The sequence below is a fragment of the Bidens hawaiensis genome, unplaced genomic scaffold (genome assembly GCF_021521415.1).
Source record: "Bidens hawaiensis isolate Kalapana, Puna unplaced genomic scaffold, B.hawaiensis_p1.1 tig00017162_1, whole genome shotgun sequence".
NCBI lineage: Eukaryota > Viridiplantae > Streptophyta > Magnoliopsida > Asterales > Asteraceae > Bidens > Bidens hawaiensis.
In genome coordinates this window covers 170,589-187,260 of record NW_027492597.1, presented here as the reverse complement: position 1 = coordinate 187,260, position 16,672 = coordinate 170,589, and the positions used below count along the sequence as shown (strand labels likewise).

General features: G+C 35.8%; 3 protein-coding genes across 3 annotated transcripts; all 3 read right to left on the bottom strand.

The window, feature by feature from the left end:
- Positions 1 to 196: 196 nt before the first annotated feature.
- LOC143553256 (peroxisomal membrane protein PMP22-like) lies at positions 197 to 5,293 on the bottom strand. Its single transcript, XM_077043285.1, has 8 exons — positions 5,085 to 5,293; positions 4,613 to 4,674; positions 2,228 to 2,264; positions 1,980 to 2,081; positions 1,797 to 1,872; positions 1,259 to 1,329; positions 1,095 to 1,180; positions 197 to 507 (listed from the first exon to the last, which is right to left on the bottom strand). The coding sequence occupies exons 1-8, from the start codon at positions 5,151 to 5,153 to the stop codon at positions 456 to 458; spliced, it is 555 nt and encodes a 184-aa protein (XP_076899400.1). The 5' UTR covers positions 5,154 to 5,293; the 3' UTR covers positions 197 to 455.
- Positions 5,294 to 9,030: 3,737 nt separating this feature from the next.
- Positions 9,031 to 9,342, bottom strand: LOC143553274 (histone H4). The gene has a single exon (XM_077043297.1). The coding sequence runs from the start codon at positions 9,340 to 9,342 to the stop codon at positions 9,031 to 9,033; it is 312 nt and encodes a 103-aa protein (XP_076899412.1).
- A 3,294-nt stretch (positions 9,343 to 12,636) lies between these two features.
- Positions 12,637 to 15,396, bottom strand: LOC143553255 (peroxisomal membrane protein PMP22-like). The gene is made up of 7 exons (XM_077043284.1): positions 15,181 to 15,396; positions 14,672 to 14,770; positions 14,424 to 14,525; positions 14,241 to 14,316; positions 13,699 to 13,769; positions 13,535 to 13,620; positions 12,637 to 12,947 (listed from the first exon to the last, which is right to left on the bottom strand). Exons 1-7 carry the CDS (start codon positions 15,247 to 15,249, stop codon positions 12,896 to 12,898), a joined length of 555 nt encoding a protein of 184 aa, XP_076899399.1. The 5' UTR covers positions 15,250 to 15,396; the 3' UTR covers positions 12,637 to 12,895.
- Positions 15,397 to 16,672: the final 1,276 nt, after the last annotated feature.

Below are 16,672 nucleotides of genomic sequence, written 5' to 3'. Positions count from 1 at the left end.
TCAAAATGATGTTAGGATACAAGCATTAATGACGACACATTTCAAATTTACCGGATGTATACCTAATCCTAAATAAAATGGAAACAAACTAACCATACGTTTTGACCTACTCGCATATACACTAACATAAGCAAATGATCGAACGTGTTGCACTCAGACCGAGCCATATATAGATGCACAAGTAATCTATTTAGCATAATTCTAACCATATCATTGATTCAGAACAATCCCTGTTACATTACATAGCTTTAATTCGACACCAGCTTAATAATCAAGATACAAGATAATGGGACGGAACCCCGTTTTGCTGTTCGCGCATTCCAATAGATAAAAATAAGATAGAAAATATTGGTAAACAAATTTTTAATAACTTATGAGCTAAAACAAAGCCAATTTAAACATAATAGCAGAGGCAGCAGCAGAAGACGTTATTAGAGACATTCCTTTAAATTTGCTTAACCTTTGGTTATTGTCATTGATCTTGCTCTTAAATTCAAGAATATACCCCTACAAATTAAATTAAAAAATAAATATAACTAGTTTGGCTCATCTAGGGGTGTAACGAGCCAAGCCACTCGTGAACTACTCAAGCCTGGCTCGCTAAAAGCTTGAATCAACCCGAGCTAAAACGAGCCCGAGCCCAAACTTATATTGTAGCTCTTTTAATAAATGAGCTTAAGCTTGACTAAACAAGCCTATTATTCATATAATTTTTAGTTAATATATATTAACACAATATTATAAATGCTATATACAAATTTATGATAAAATAATTAAATAATATATATTATGTTATATGTAAAAATTTATATTTGATTTATATATCAAATTAATTATAAATAAAGATAAATAAAATAATTAAATAATAAACGAGCAAAGTCCGATCCGATCTCGAGCTTGAAACTGCTCAAGACACGGGGTTGAGCTTTAGAAATAGAGCTCTGAACGAGCAGAGCTCGAGCTCTCTTAAGTTAAATGAGCTTAGGCTTGGCTCGGCTACACCCCTAAGCTCACTAGTCTACCATCATAGAATGGTATAAAACAACATAACCAAATAGACCCGACAATCTATTGTATAAACTGAAAACACGTACCAGCACATTGCGACAAAGCTTTGGAGGATGACACGGAATTGCAGTGGCACGTGTCGGTGGTTTATCCACCCGATTACCGGCCAGAACTGAACATTGGTTGATAAATTTCACTCTCTTGTTACAAAATTTTAAAAGTAACAATAAATATGGAAGTAGAGAAGTACCGTCCACCCTGTATACTGTACTGTAGGGTATTCCTTCTTGATTTTGGATTTCACCTGGATCCACGGCCTTCCTGCGTATAATTTGACATAACCAAACGCCCAAGTTATTCTCTAAGTCCGATAATCAGTTTCAAAACGCATGTCCAAACACCCGCTTAACATTTTGAGTCTAAATTTATTCACTTTGATTTTAACCAATTAATAACAAGTTAACAGACAATATTGTCCCCAAGGAGCTCTCGCCTTTATTATTGGTTCCCAGAGCGTAGACTTCCCAAGTAGGGGTGCATGAACTGAGCCACTCGTCAGTTACTCACTCTAGATTCGCTTAAAGCTTGATCTAGGGCAAGTTTAATAAACGGGCCTGAGCTTCATACACGGAGCTTGATTAGGCTCGTGCGCCCAACTCGCATTGATGGTATTTAAGGTAGGACATTACTTATGGCTTAGTATCTCTCTTGTAGACAAAACAACATGACATGTGTCACGTAATAACAAAAGATTCAAACCATTACTACTCTAAGCTGTAAGACCTTACCCTCAATAACAAACCCATAGTAGAGCATAAAGATCAAGTTGTTCCACGGACCGGATGTCAACTGCTCAACCACCACCTGCAAGATGAAACCGCCAGCCATGAATCCCAATCACATAACTTGGTTGTAAGATTCTAAATTTCCATCGATACCCATATTCAAAGATTGATATAAATCTATAATACCTTCTTGGCAACCGTTTTCGAGTCCTTTTTGCCCTTGAACAACTTATCCAACATTATATGGTAATAATGCCCAAATGGTCCCAGATATGCAAACCCAAAAAGCTGCATATTTTCTTAATATTAATCATTCATCCATAAACAACCATACACTTTAAACTAAGATCACTCTAATACAAGATTCTTGATGACTAATAGTCAACGGATTGACTTCAAAAAGTCAACAAATATGAAAGATAATGAGATCATACCACTTTGAGAATAAGACGACGGATTTGCAGTTTCTGTTGGGTTATGAAGGCCTTTGGGCCGGTTTTATTAGAAGGCCCGGTTTTGGCTCCTAATTATGTTTAACCCTAATCTTGTTTATTATATATATCCCATCATGTAATTGTAATCTTGGTTCTGAGCTAATAAGAAAACCTAGTTGCAGCCCGTGGACGTAGGTCCCCTCGCGGGGACCGAACCACGTTAAATTCTTGTGTCGTTTATATTTTCGTTTATGTGTGTTTATCGTTGTGCATGTGTGTGCTGTTTCGCTTCCGCGCGCCGCTTTGTTCCTAACAAGTGGCATCAGAGCTTTGGCTCGTTGTTTACACACGGTTTTGCACGGGTATCGATCGAAAAAAAAAAAAAAAAGGTAGAAGAGGCTGGTTTGAGAAGGGCTGCTACAGTGCCGCCGCTACAGTGCCGCGGTGAACAGTATCCGCATGAACAGTGTTTCCGGCCGTGAACAGTGATTCCGGCGGTGAACAGTATTGTCAGAGATCTTCGTTTTTCTGGTTAACAGGGCTGTTCGGGGCTGTTTTTCAGGGCTGTTTGGGACGGTTTTCCGGGTGATTTTGCAATTAGAATTCCTGTTTTGGACTTCTTGGAGTTGCAGGTTTCACTCGGGCGTTGCAGGTGAAGCACCGGGTCGGGTGTTTCGGGTTTTAGGGTTTTTCTTTGGAGGTTGCTCGGCTTCAGGGAACCGGGTTTTGTGAAGACCATTTAGGTTCGGGTTCAGATTTGTTTGCAAGAGATTAGTCTGAGTACTGGTGATGGATAAACTTGGAGAAAATGGAACCAGCGGGTGTGCTGGTGACGGCATAAGTGAAAAAAAAAAAAATGAGGTTAGTGGCAAGTCATGTTAACTATTGCTCGTTTGGATGATCTTTCGGTTAGGGTTTGAGTTAACTGATCGTGTGTACGGTCATAGAACCCTTGGTACCGCTTGATTTCATGAAAGTTCTACTGTTGTTATAACTGTTTGCCTGTTAGCTGGTTCGAAACTGTGATTATTACTTCTTGTTCGTTTGGAATTGTGAAGTTATATCTTGTTTGGTGGTGATCAGTGGTACACCATTTGAGAGGTTCATAATCTCGTGTTGGGTAAAGTTATTTGCCGGGATAGTACGAGTGGGGTTCATCTCATGGAGTGTTGGTGTGGCATGGGTTGGGATAACAGAAACAGTGGGAGCTGGGCATAGTCGACTTGGTAGGTTGCGTAAAGGTGAGACATTTTAAGGGTCGATGTCGAAAGGTTTGGAATTCTGCTTTTGAGAATGTATCTGGGGTTGATGCATTGAGACTCAGTGAAGGCGGTGAAGACTCTTGGGTTCAAGATTCTAGTTTGCTTTATTTCTTGTTACTCACTTCAATGAAGCATTTGTTGAATCTTTTAGTTAAAGACTTTTGGAAGATACGGTCTCTGTATCGTCGGAAGAAGTGAACCAACTTCCGAGTTATAAGGTCTTGGCTCGCTGAATCGGGTAGAGCTAAGGGGTTTCAGTTTGCAGACATGAAGCCTGGAGCCACAGTGATGTTAGCTTGAGCGTATTCGGAGGTCTGAACATGTTCGGGGTTTTGGTAACAGTGGGAGCACGCGGTGTGTTCTAGGTTTGTTTCCAAAGGGACGTTGAGTTCGGAAGACTGGGAAATCCGAATGTGAAAATCTCTCCTGGTATAGTCTGCTGATTTTTGGAGAGTGATTATCCTCTGGAAGTCTTTGGAGCCGGTAGTGTGAGTAAGTGAGGGCCGGTTAAGATTGAGGATGAGCCATTGGCGGGTTTTGTCATGGCTGGGTCTGTGATGACCGGATTGGAGCTCTCGGGAGCTTCAATGGGCCTTTCAGGTAACTGATGGGAAGGGGCGCTGCAACTGGTGTGGATTGGTAGAAATCTTAGTTTGTTCCTAGAGAACTGGAGGCTTGGAGAACTTCTTTTGTTGAAGTTTTAGCTTGTTCTTGGAACTGGAGGCTTGGTTGATTTCTATTACTGAAGATTACTAGAGTTACTGGATGAATGAGATTGTTATATTTACTTGGATGGCAGGCTGGAATTTATCGCAAGGCCTTCAAGTGGGAGATTGTTGGGTTATGAAGGCCTTTGGGCCGGTTTTATTAGAAGGCCCGGTTTTGGCTCCTAATTATGTTTAACCCTAATCTTGTTTATTATATATATCCCATCATGTAATTGTAATCTTGGTTCTGAGCTAATAAGAAAACCTAGTTGCAGCCCGTGGACGTAGGTCCCCTCGCGGGGACCGAACCACGTTAAATTCTTGTGTCGTTTATATTTTCGTTTATGTGTGTTTATCGTTGTGCATGTGTGTGCTGTTTCGCTTCCGCGCGCCGCTTTGTTCCTAACAGTTTCTGGATGCCAGTGAGCTTCTGAGAAACAATATCACTGATCGCGGACAATACTCCAGCAGTTATAGCCTAAAATATGCACAAATTATAACCCAATTCATAATAAATCAAGAAAAACAAAACCCGTTTCTTGATTTAACTAAAACCACAAAATTAGTAAGAACAACAGTTCAATTTCAACAAATGAAACAAACCCAGTTTCTAATTCACCAAAATAAGCAAACCCATTTCTTGATTTAACTAAAACCACAAAATCAATAGAGAAAACCGTTGGATTTCATCAAATGAAACAAACTCAGTTTCTATTTCATCAAAATAAGCAAAACCCATTTCTTGATTTAACTAAAAACCACAAAATCAACATGAAAAAACAGTTCGAATTCGTCAAATGAAACAAACCCAGTTTCTAATTCACCAAAATAAGCAAAACCCAGTTCTTGAAATCAACATAAATGAAGTAGATCGAGAAAAGATTGCACCTTTGTTCTTAGTGGATGCTGTTGAAGCTGTAGCAAGTACTGCTGAAGCCCTCTTTTAGCGATCGACATGTTTTGAGGATGATTTGTTGTCGGAATAAAAATTGAATTGAACAACCTATAAATTGTCGAATTTCACTTTATGGTTGTTGCTCGGAAATTGAATATTTTTTTCCTACTTACCTAACCATGACTGGCATTGTACTACAAGGGCCCAGATGCCATATAATCAAAGTGTGTTAAAGGTTGGTAGTTGTGAACATGTAAAAGTTTGTTAACTGGACCGGGTTTAATTCAAACTCATATCGATTATGAACATGTCCCGGTTTAAAACTGAATGTTGGTTTGAGAAGCTCGGTTGTCAAGTTGAACCGTTACATTTTTATACTTGAAACCCGGTCTGGCTTGAACATAAAACGGTTCATCATTTTTTACCAAAATCAAACTTATTTCAAGTCCGTAACCCGATTTGTGCCCTCACCACTTTGATAGAATTTGTGTGAAAGTAAACATAAAATAAGTTTTGCCTATATTAGTTTTATATTATGAACATATTGTTTATCTAAGTGTCCTTAATTTCGTATCAATATTTTGGCTAGAGGGTTTTGATTAAATATATATAAGTAAAACTATCGTTCAAATCAAAGGAAAAAAAATAGGGTTACGGAGGTGTAAATAACAAAGTGTGGTTAATTATGCTACATATAACTAGAGTAGTTACACTACCGGGATAATTATTCTACTTGTACAAGCAGTTAGGCTATGTGTAGTGCAAGGACTACATTGATGGACGATTTTTAACACGTGGCGTCACGTCAGCAAAGGACGATTTTCATTTTAGGATGTAGTGGTTTGTAGCCCAGTATCGCCCCACTACACAATACACATTGCCTTACACTACTTATAACGAAAGTAATTACACTTGTAGTTATACAAAGTAGTTACTATAATACAATTACGCTACCTCTAAACTATAGTAATTACACTACTAGACCCAGTAGAATCCCACTTAGAAAACAAGTAGTAGTATGGTTTGGAAAAAATATCATCATTCCAAAACCGATTGGCGGTGACTTTAAACAAATAACCGAGCAGTCTCTGACACGTGTGTTACCAGTTTACCACACTATATATCAGTGGTCCGCGAAGCAGTTGATCACCCCCACCTACTGTAACAACTCCCTGCAAAAAGGCCCACCAAAGATAGACAGACAGACAGACAGACTCATTACTTACAATTACAGAGAGAACAAGTTCTAGTGAGAGAGAAAGAAACCCTCTCTTTCTCTCTCTACCTATACATACACCATAACTGTATATATATACCTCGATTGCTGGATACTCTGATTCTCTCCTTACGGCCGCCGCGATCATTCAATGCAGGAAAATTAATTAATTAAATAATAATAATATTCGTAACTGGAGAATGAAAATTAATATTATGTTGCATTGTGATCGGGTATTCATTAGTTTTGATCTGTAATTCGATATTCCGATTGCTGATTGTGCCATGTTTTCGATTTTCTTCAACTCGGCCAACATTACTCGGAGTTGGTCCAACTCGGAGCTAGTCGGCTCAACTCAGTTAACTTGCTTCAAGTCAGAGTTTCACATATTTTCGATATATTTTCACGGAGATACCAACATGTTTGGATCAAATACAAATGATTTTATCGTGAAAAGTTAACAAACTAGTATTTATTATTAGTACATAATTTTTGAACTAGAGCAATTATTATAACATTATTTTACTTTTTTAATAACATAATTACTCTAGTTCAAAACTGTAATTATAATAGTTATTTGTATGTTTAGTAGGTTAATTTTATTTGTATCGGATCCCACCCGAGAATTAAACGATTTCTATGTCTAAGTTATTACTAAAGAATATAAGTATCAACTTTTGAAATGTATTCTTTTGATTTGTATTGATATTAGCGTATTTTGGTATAAATATTAGTATACTTATGGTATTTGGCATATATAAAATTACTTGAAAATTAGTTCGTTTTTTTTTTTAATAATTGTCATGTCTCAATACTCCCCGAGGTCTCCCTGCCTAGGCTTACAATTTCGCAAGCGACCGAGTGCCTAGCCACTTTTGCAACATTGGTGTGAAGCAATTGTTTTTCGTGAAGTTTCTACAGCAAATAATATTAAAAGTAACCGGAGATAATGATTTATCTGTTGCGTTTGGTTAAATCAGACTTTATGTAGGTTAAGTTTATATTCTGTGGAACCCTAGCACATGGTATGTTATTGCAATAGTGAGTTAAAGAGGCCTTTTGTATTATTGTGCTTTATGATGCTATTTAAGGCAGAGGACTGCTTTTAGCTAAACAATGAATGTCTCATTTCAATTTTTTCGTTATGCATTGACCCCTTTCAACCTAAACCCGTCCTGACCTAAACCAAACTAACCTTTTTTGTATCGAATCATTCCAACGTTACCCTTTTAGACCCATGACCCGAACGCCCGAACCCGCCCGATTCGTTTGCCGGTCTTTAATGGTAATTTTAAATGAAAAGGTATAGCAATACCATACTCAAATTAAAGAGAATATAATACTCGTTTTTATTGTATACTATTTTTAAAAAAATATTAGCGAATGAAAAGGTTATACACGTTTAAACGTCGTCGGGGTAATTGATTTAAAATAAGGGGTATATATGTAACTAATATATATATTAACAAAATGTGATTAAAGTTAAGGAATTAAACTTGTAATTACCGTAACATATTTTGGTAAAAGACAAAATTATCAAAGACTAAATTGCCCCTAAAATGCTTAATTTTATGTATTATAGCTTGCATGGGAAATTTCATATAAAAGTAACCAAGTTTTAAAAGTGTTCCAATTAGGTCACTCAACTTTAAAAAGAGTTCCAATTATGTCACCCAACTTTCATATTTTATTAAATTAAAGGTTTTAACATGTTTTTTAACGTTTTTATTTTTTGTTTCACATAGGAAATCATTTTATCTATTTTTTGATGTTGACGTTGAATAGCGACATGGATTTTATTTTTTATTTTTGAATTTAATATAATTAACGTTTTCAATTTTTTAAAAATATAACTACATATATTGCGAATTCCGACCCCTACATCTTATCCTCCATTTATTTCTTAACAAACAAAAAAAATCGGTGAGACTCGATTTGAAGATTTAGTGACCCTATTTGAAAAAAATATGCATGAATGACCTAATTAGAACACTTTTGAAAGTTGGTTGCTATTCTATGAGATATTCCCTAGTTTGTATTAAAAGCAATAGGTTTGGTACCTCTTAAAAATTAAAAAATCTCTCACTCATAAATTATATACAATAAAGATAAGTTTATAACTCTTAAATGCTAGTTTTAAAGGCGTCTTCTAAAGGTTGATACTTCAAAACATTCATGTTATTTGTAGATTGTACAACTAGCATGGAGCAAAATATGTGTTTTTTATTTAAAAACTACATGTTTTTTATTTTATAACTATGTGAGAGACTGAGAGTTATGTAAGAGTCGTTATTGTTTTAATTTTTTTTCTTTTACAAGTTTACCAGTATGTCTAAAACCTAATATTTGATGGTTTACAAATGAGTATCAGCCAATTACACTACTATTAGCTCTAATAAATAACACAGGGAGATATTATGCCATTACAAATGAGCAAATGATATATGATACCAGTATCGAACCATAACCAAAACAAGCATTTTAATACCAACACTAAGTATTCAAGAAAAGCATGATCGGTACTAGTACTGGTTGGCACTAATCTTTACCAAATTTTTGCCTGCATTACCGAAACATCTGTCCCAAAGACAATAATAACAAACAATTTGCCATAATCAACAACCACCGAATCCAACATTTCAACAAACATAGTAGAATCCAATTAAACATCCAAATTCAACAATCCAATTCTTAATTAACAAACTAATAACACCATGAAATAATCAGCCTCCAAATCCATAAAGAGTTCGTCCTTGTCTCTTGAGAGCGTACACAACATCCATAGCAGTCACCGTTTTCCTACGAGCGTGCTCGGTATAAGTCACCGCGTCACGAATCACATTCTCCAAAAATATCTTCAACACGCCACGGGTTTCCTCGTAAATCAGCCCGCTGATTCTCTTAACCCCGCCTCTTCTCGCCAGCCTTCGGATTGCGGGTTTTGTGATTCCTTGAATGTTGTCGCGGAGGACCTTGCGGTGTCGCTTTGCTCCGCCCTTGCCGAGGCCTTTTCCGCCCTTTCCACGACCAGACATGTTTGAAATGAGATTGGGGTGTATAAGATTTGAATTTGTTTTGAGTGAGGTGGAGATGAGGGATTTTAAGGTGGTTTTATAGTTGAGGTTTTTGGAGGGAGGATTTGAATTTTGGGGGGATGAATGATCCGTGTGAAGTTGTGATGGTGATTTTGAACCGTTGATTGATTTGAAGTTGTTTGAGAGTGTGGATTGATGACATGGATTTTTATGTGTTTATTCTTTTTTTTTTCTTTTCTGTTTTTTCATATTGATAATTTGTGTGACCATATGCAAAAAGTCTTTATTTTGAAATTTTGAATCGATTCTAATTTCTAATAAAAAATTGTTAAGGAAAAATTCAAATTGATTATTTTTGGCATAGACAAAATTTTATCTTTACATCAAATTTCAGTGGATGTCCTTTATCTTTAAAATTAACATAATTTATACTTTACGTTTTAAGATGTTTCATCGTTTGTCCTTTAAACCTAACTCAGTTTTCCTCGTTAACTTTAGTCATGTGTTATGCACATGAGAACAAATTGGTCATTTTACCTATTAAACTAACACAATAAAAAACATATATATATATATATATATATATATGTACACACACTCTTATCTCTCTTTCCTCCCACCAGCCACCATCACCCTCTCTTCCACCACCACTCCTTCATCTTTCCCTAAATCTAAAAACCCCTCTCTCTCCTCTATTCACACCATCAGACACAACCCGGATCTCCGGTAACAATCACCATCACCTTCAGCAATCCACACCGTCTAACACCTAGCATCACTGACTTCGGCACCTGCAATTTAAGGTTCCTAATTTCATAGGGTTATTTTGATGCTTGTTGTTACAGAGAAAAACATGAGAGAAAGAGAGCGGGAGAGAGGCACGATTTCTTCTTCTACAAATAAACTCATCCAGTTAATACCCAAATCTCATTTGAACGGATCAGTAGGCTTATATCATTTGCACGCATCGACAGATCTTGGGGTCTGGGATTGAGTGTGTATATTCGGATCATGGTTTTGGGATGAAATCGAACGACATTAGAACGAATCCAGTCGTCGGCTAGGGTTTGATTAGCGTCAATTGGGGTGACAATTGCGTTTGGTACCATTAGCGGCACTGAAATTTAGGTGTTTGAGTGACTTGATGATTTTAGAGTTTGCATCGGTGATTTTGGTGTGTATTATCAGACTGTTTTGGAGATGCGCTAGGCTTGATAGTGTTCGAACTGACCCGATTTAGCGGTGGTGGCTGGTGGTGGGTAGAGGGGAGAGAGAGAGAGAGAGAGAGAGATAGAGAGAGTGTGTGTATTTACATATTATATATATGTTAAAGTTTTTTAAACCAATAGGTAAAATGACTAATTACGCTCATGTGCTTTGTACATGATCAAAATTAACGAGAAAAACTAACCGAGTTAGCGTTAAAGGACAAACGGTGTAACATTTTGAAACATAAAGTACAAATTATGTTAATTTTAATGATAAAGGACAACCACTGAAATTTGATGCAAAGATAAAGAACAATTTCTATAATTTTGTCTTTAGCATATATAAAAATCGATATTTTAAAATTTCTCAATTAATTCTAATTTGTTGTGTGATTATGATTTGTCCATATAATCATAAGTTTTTTTTTTCTAATGGTGGCTGTATGCAAACTACCTTAAAATCTACTTCTAATACGAAGAAATGAAATAAATATGGGGAATGAAATACAAAAAAAAAATGAAATGAATCATTACTATTTCTTTGTGTTGTTTGGTTATTACGTATAAATGAAATAAATCACAACTTTATTTATTTGTTTATTAAATAGTAAACAACACACATAATATTTTTGTCAATTAATGGAACGGTAATAACTGAATACGATATAATAATAAAAATATAATAATAATTATAACTTAATAATAGTTATACTATAATAAAACGATGACAATGAAACTTTTGAACATTTTTCATTTCATTCCTTGAAGGAATGAAAAAAAAAGCACCTCATACTAAATAATGAAAAATGTTACATTTGGAAGGAATTGCATTTCTTATGAATGATTCATTCAATTTATTAATGACAACCAAACATGTTTTATTTCATTTCTTTAAAATGATCCATTCCATTCCATTCCGTGTATCATTACTTCATATCAAACACTACCTAGATGTCGAATTGTTGAACAAGAACGTTTGGACCTCTAGTTGACTAGCTAGCACAACAGAGTGCCCTCTAGTTAATCAAACCAGTTGTTCCACAATTTCTTTTCTGTAGAATAGTGAAATAACTATTCCTAAACTTAATTTTGAAGAGCATGATGTCATTTTTATTAACTTCCATCCTCTTATGATTGTGATCAGAATCATAGTATTTGGAAGGATTCTTAAGTACCAATACTTCACCACTGTCAATCAATAACGTCATCATAATGTATGGTCCAAAGCAAAATGAGTTCCACATCATTGGATACTATATTATCAGTTGTTGCTTTCAAATGATGCTTCCACATGAAGAATTCATCATGAATTAGGGTTGTGTGTTTGTCACTTTGTTGATTGAACTATTTTATTAGTTCTCAATTTCAAAATGGCGTCTTACAATTTACAAATTGCCTAACACTGATCTATTTATAGTCGTGGTCTAATAACAGCACCATAAAGAAGTTAAAGCTCAAACATTCTTCATCCGTGAGAACTTCACATCCGGGTTAACTTTAGTGGTGTATACATGTAAACATGTATATTTGGGTGAGCTTGTATATCTGAGTTAAGTTGACTCGGATACACAATACACATCCGGATCAACTACAAAAACAACTTTTGATCGCTTCAGCCTCAAGATATGGCCCAACAGTTCGTTTAGAACATTAACAAACGAACATAAGCGGGCACACACACATTCACTTTCTTAACAAGCAACGAACGAACACAAACATGCTTAATTCATGTTAATTCAGTTTGTTTATAGGCTGAATACCAACATTAAATGCAACATTATACAAAGACGCCATGATGTTCAAGGTCATAAGATGCTTTGGACCAGCATGCATACGGCAAAAAAGACAAGAAACGACTCGATGTTAGGATACAAGCATTAACGGAACAGTTCAAAATGATGTTAGGATACAAGCATTAATGACGACACATTTCAAATTTACCGGATGTATACCTAATCCTAAATAAAATGGAAACAAACTAACCATACGTTTTGACCTACTCGCATATACACTAACATAAGCAAATGATCGAACGTGTTGCACTCAGACCGAGCCATATATAGATGCACAAGTAATCTATTTAGCATAATTCTAACCATATCATTGATTCAGAACAATCCCTGTTACATTACATAGCTTTAATTCGACACCAGCTTAATAATCAAGATACAAGATAATGGGACGGAACCCCGTTTTGCTGTTCGCGCATTCCAATAGATAAAAATAAGATAGAAAATATTGGTAAACAAATTTTTAATAACTTATGAGCTAAAACAAAGCCAATTTAAACATAATAGCAGAGGCAGCAGCAGAAGACGTTATTAGAGACATTCCTTTAAATTTGCTTAACCTTTGGTTATTGTCATTGATCTTGCTCTTAAATTCAAGAATATACCCCTACAAATTAAATTAAAAAATAAATATAACTAGTTTGGCTCATCTAGGGGTGTAACGAGCCAAGCCACTCGTGAACTACTCAAGCCTGGCTCGCTAAAAGCTTGAATCAACCCGAGCTAAAACGAGCCCGAGCCCAAACTTATATTGTAGCTCTTTTAATAAATGAGCTTAAGCTTGACTAAACAAGCCTATTATTCATATAATTTTTAGTTAATATATATTAACACAATATTATAAATGCTATATACAAATTTATGATAAAATAATTAAATAATATATATTATGTTATATGTAAAAATTTATATTTGATTTATATATCAAATTAATTATAAATAAAGATAAATAAAATAATTAAATAATAAACGAGCAAAGTCCGATCCGATCTCGAGCTTGAAACTGCTCAAGACACGGGGTTGAGCTTTAGAAATAGAGCTCTGAACGAGCAGAGCTCGAGCTCTCTTAAGTTAAATGAGCTTAGGCTTGGCTCGGCTACACCCCTAAGCTCACTAGTCTACCATCATAGAATGGTATAAAACAACATAACCAAATAGACCCGACAATCTATTGTATAAACTGAAAACACGTACCAGCACATTGCGACAAAGCTTTGGAGGATGACACGGAATTGCAGTGGCACGTGTCGGTGGTTTATCCACCCGATTACCGGCCAGAACTGAACATTGGTTGATAAATTTCACTCTCTTGTTACAAAATTTTAAAAGTAACAATAAATATGGAAGTAGAGAAGTACCGTCCACCCTGTATACTGTACTGTAGGGTATTCCTTCTTGATTTTGGATTTCACCTGGATCCACGGCCTTCCTGCGTATAATTTGACATAACCAAACGCCCAAGTTATTCTCTAAGTCCGATAATCAGTTTCAAAACGCATGTCCAAACACCCGCTTAACATTTTGAGTCTAAATTTATTCACTTTGATTTTAACCAATTAATAACAAGTTAACAGACAATATTGTCCCCAAGGAGCTCTCGCCTTTATTATTGGTTCCCAGAGCGTAGACTTCCCAAGTAGGGGTGCATGAACTGAGCCACTCGTCAGTTACTCACTTACTCTAGATTCGCTTAAAGCTTGATCTAGGGCAAGTTTAATAAACGGGCCTGAGCTTCATACACGGAGCTTGATTAGGCTCGTGCGCCCAACTCGCATTGATGGTATTTAAGGTAGGACATTACTTATGGCTTAGTATCTCTCTTGTAGACAAAACAACATGACATGTGTCACGTAATAACAAAAGATTCAAACCATTACTACTCTAAGCTGTAAGACCTTACCCTCAATAACAAACCCATAGTAGAGCATAAAGATCAAGTTGTTCCACGGACCGGATGTCAACTGCTCAACCACCACCTGCAAGATGAAACCGCCAGCCATGAATCCCAATCACATAACTTGGTTGTAAGATTCTAAATTTCCATCGATACCCATATTCAAAGATTGATATAAATCTATAATACCTTCTTGGCAACCGTTTTCGAGTCCTTTTTGCCCTTGAACAACTTATCCAACATTATATGGTAATAATGCCCAAATGGTCCCAGATATGCAAACCCAAAAAGCTGCATATTTTCTTAATATTAATCATTCATCCATAAACAACCATACACTTTAAACTAAGATCACTCTAATACAAGATTCTTGATGACTAATAGTCAACGGATTGACTTCAAAAAGTCAACAAATATGAAAGATAATGAGATCATACCACTTTGAGAATAAGACGACGGATTTGCAGTTTCTGGATGCCAGTGAGCTTCTGAGAAACAATATCACTGATCGCGGACAATACTCCAGCAGTTATAGCCTAAAATATGCACAAATTATAACCCAATTCATAATAAATCAAGAAAAACAAAACCCGTTTCTTGATTTAACTAAAACCACAAAATTAGTAAGAACAACAGTTCAATTTCAACAAATGAAACAAACCCAGTTTCTAATTCACCAAAATAAGCAAACCCATTTCTTGATTTAACTAAAACCACAAAATCAATAGAGAAAACCGTTGGATTTCATCAAATGAAACAAACTCAGTTTCTATTTCATCAAAATAAGCAAAACCCATTTCTTGATTTAACTAAAAACCACAAAATCAACATGAAAAAACAGTTCGAATTCGTCAAATGAAACAAACCCAGTTTCTAATTCACCAAAATAAGCAAAACCCAGTTCTTGAAATCAACATAAATGAAGTAGATCGAGAAAAGATTGCACCTTTGTTCTTAGTGGATGCTGTTGAAGCTGTAGCAAGTACTGCTGAAGCCCTCTTTTAGCGATCGACATGTTTTGAGGATGATTTGTTGTCGGAATAAAAATTGAATTGAACAACCTATAAATTGTCGAATTTCACTTTATGGTTGTTGCTCGGAAATTGAATATTTTTTTCCTACTTACCTAACCATGACTGGCATTGTACTACAAGGGCCCAGATGCCATATAATCAAAGTGTGTTAAAGGTTGGTAGTTGTGAACATGTAAAAGTTTGTTAACTGGACCGGGTTTAATTCAAACTCATATCGATTATGAACATGTCCCGGTTTAAAACTGAATGTTGGTTTGAGAAGCTCGGTTGTCAAGTTGAACCGTTACATTTTTATACTTGAAACCCGGTCTGGCTTGAACATAAAACGGTTCATCATTTTTTACCAAAATCAAACTTGTTTCAAGTCCGTAACCCGATTTGTGCCCTCACCACTTTGATAGAATTTGTGTGAAAGTAAACATAAAATAAGTTTTGCCTATATTAGTTTTATATTATGAACATATTGTTTATCTAAGTGTCCTTAATTTCGTATCAATATTTTGGCTAGAGGGTTTTGATTAAATATATATAAGTAAAACTATCGTTCAAATCAAAGGAAAAAAAATAGGGTTACGGAGGTGTAAATAACAAAGTGTGGTTAATTATGCTACATATAACTAGAGTAGTTACACTACCGGGATAATTATTCTACTTGTACAAGCAGTTAGGCTATGTGTAGTGGAAGGACTACATTGATGGACGATTTTTAACACGTGGCGTCACGTCAGCAAAGGACGATTTTCATTTTAGGATGTAGTGGTTTGTAGCCCAGTATCGCCCCACTACACAATACACATTGCCTTACACTACTTATAACGAAAGTAATTACACTTGTAGTTATACAAAGTAGTTACTATAATACAATTACGCTACCTCTAAACTATAGTAATTACACTACTAGACCCAGTAGAATCCCACTTAGAAAACAAGTAGTAGTATGGTTTGGAAAAAATATCATCATTCCAAACCCGATTGGCGGTGACTTTAAACAAATAACCGAGCAGTCTCTGACACGTGTGTTACCAGTTTACCACACTATATATCAATGGTCCGCGAAGCAGTTGATCACCCCCACCTACTGTAACAACTCCCTGCAAAAAGGCCCACCAAAGATAGACAGACAGACAGACAGACAGACTCATTACTTACAATTACAGAGAGAACAAGTTCTAGTGAGAGAGAAAGAAACCCTCTCTTTCTCTCTCTACCTATACATACACCATAACTGTATATATATACCTCGATTGCTGGATACTCTGATTCTCTCCTTACGGCCGCCGCGATCATTCAATGCAGGAAAATTAATTAATTAAATAATAATAATATTCGTAACTGGAGAATGAAAATTAATATTATGTTGCATTGTGATCGGGTATTCATTAGTTTTGATCTGTAATTCGATAT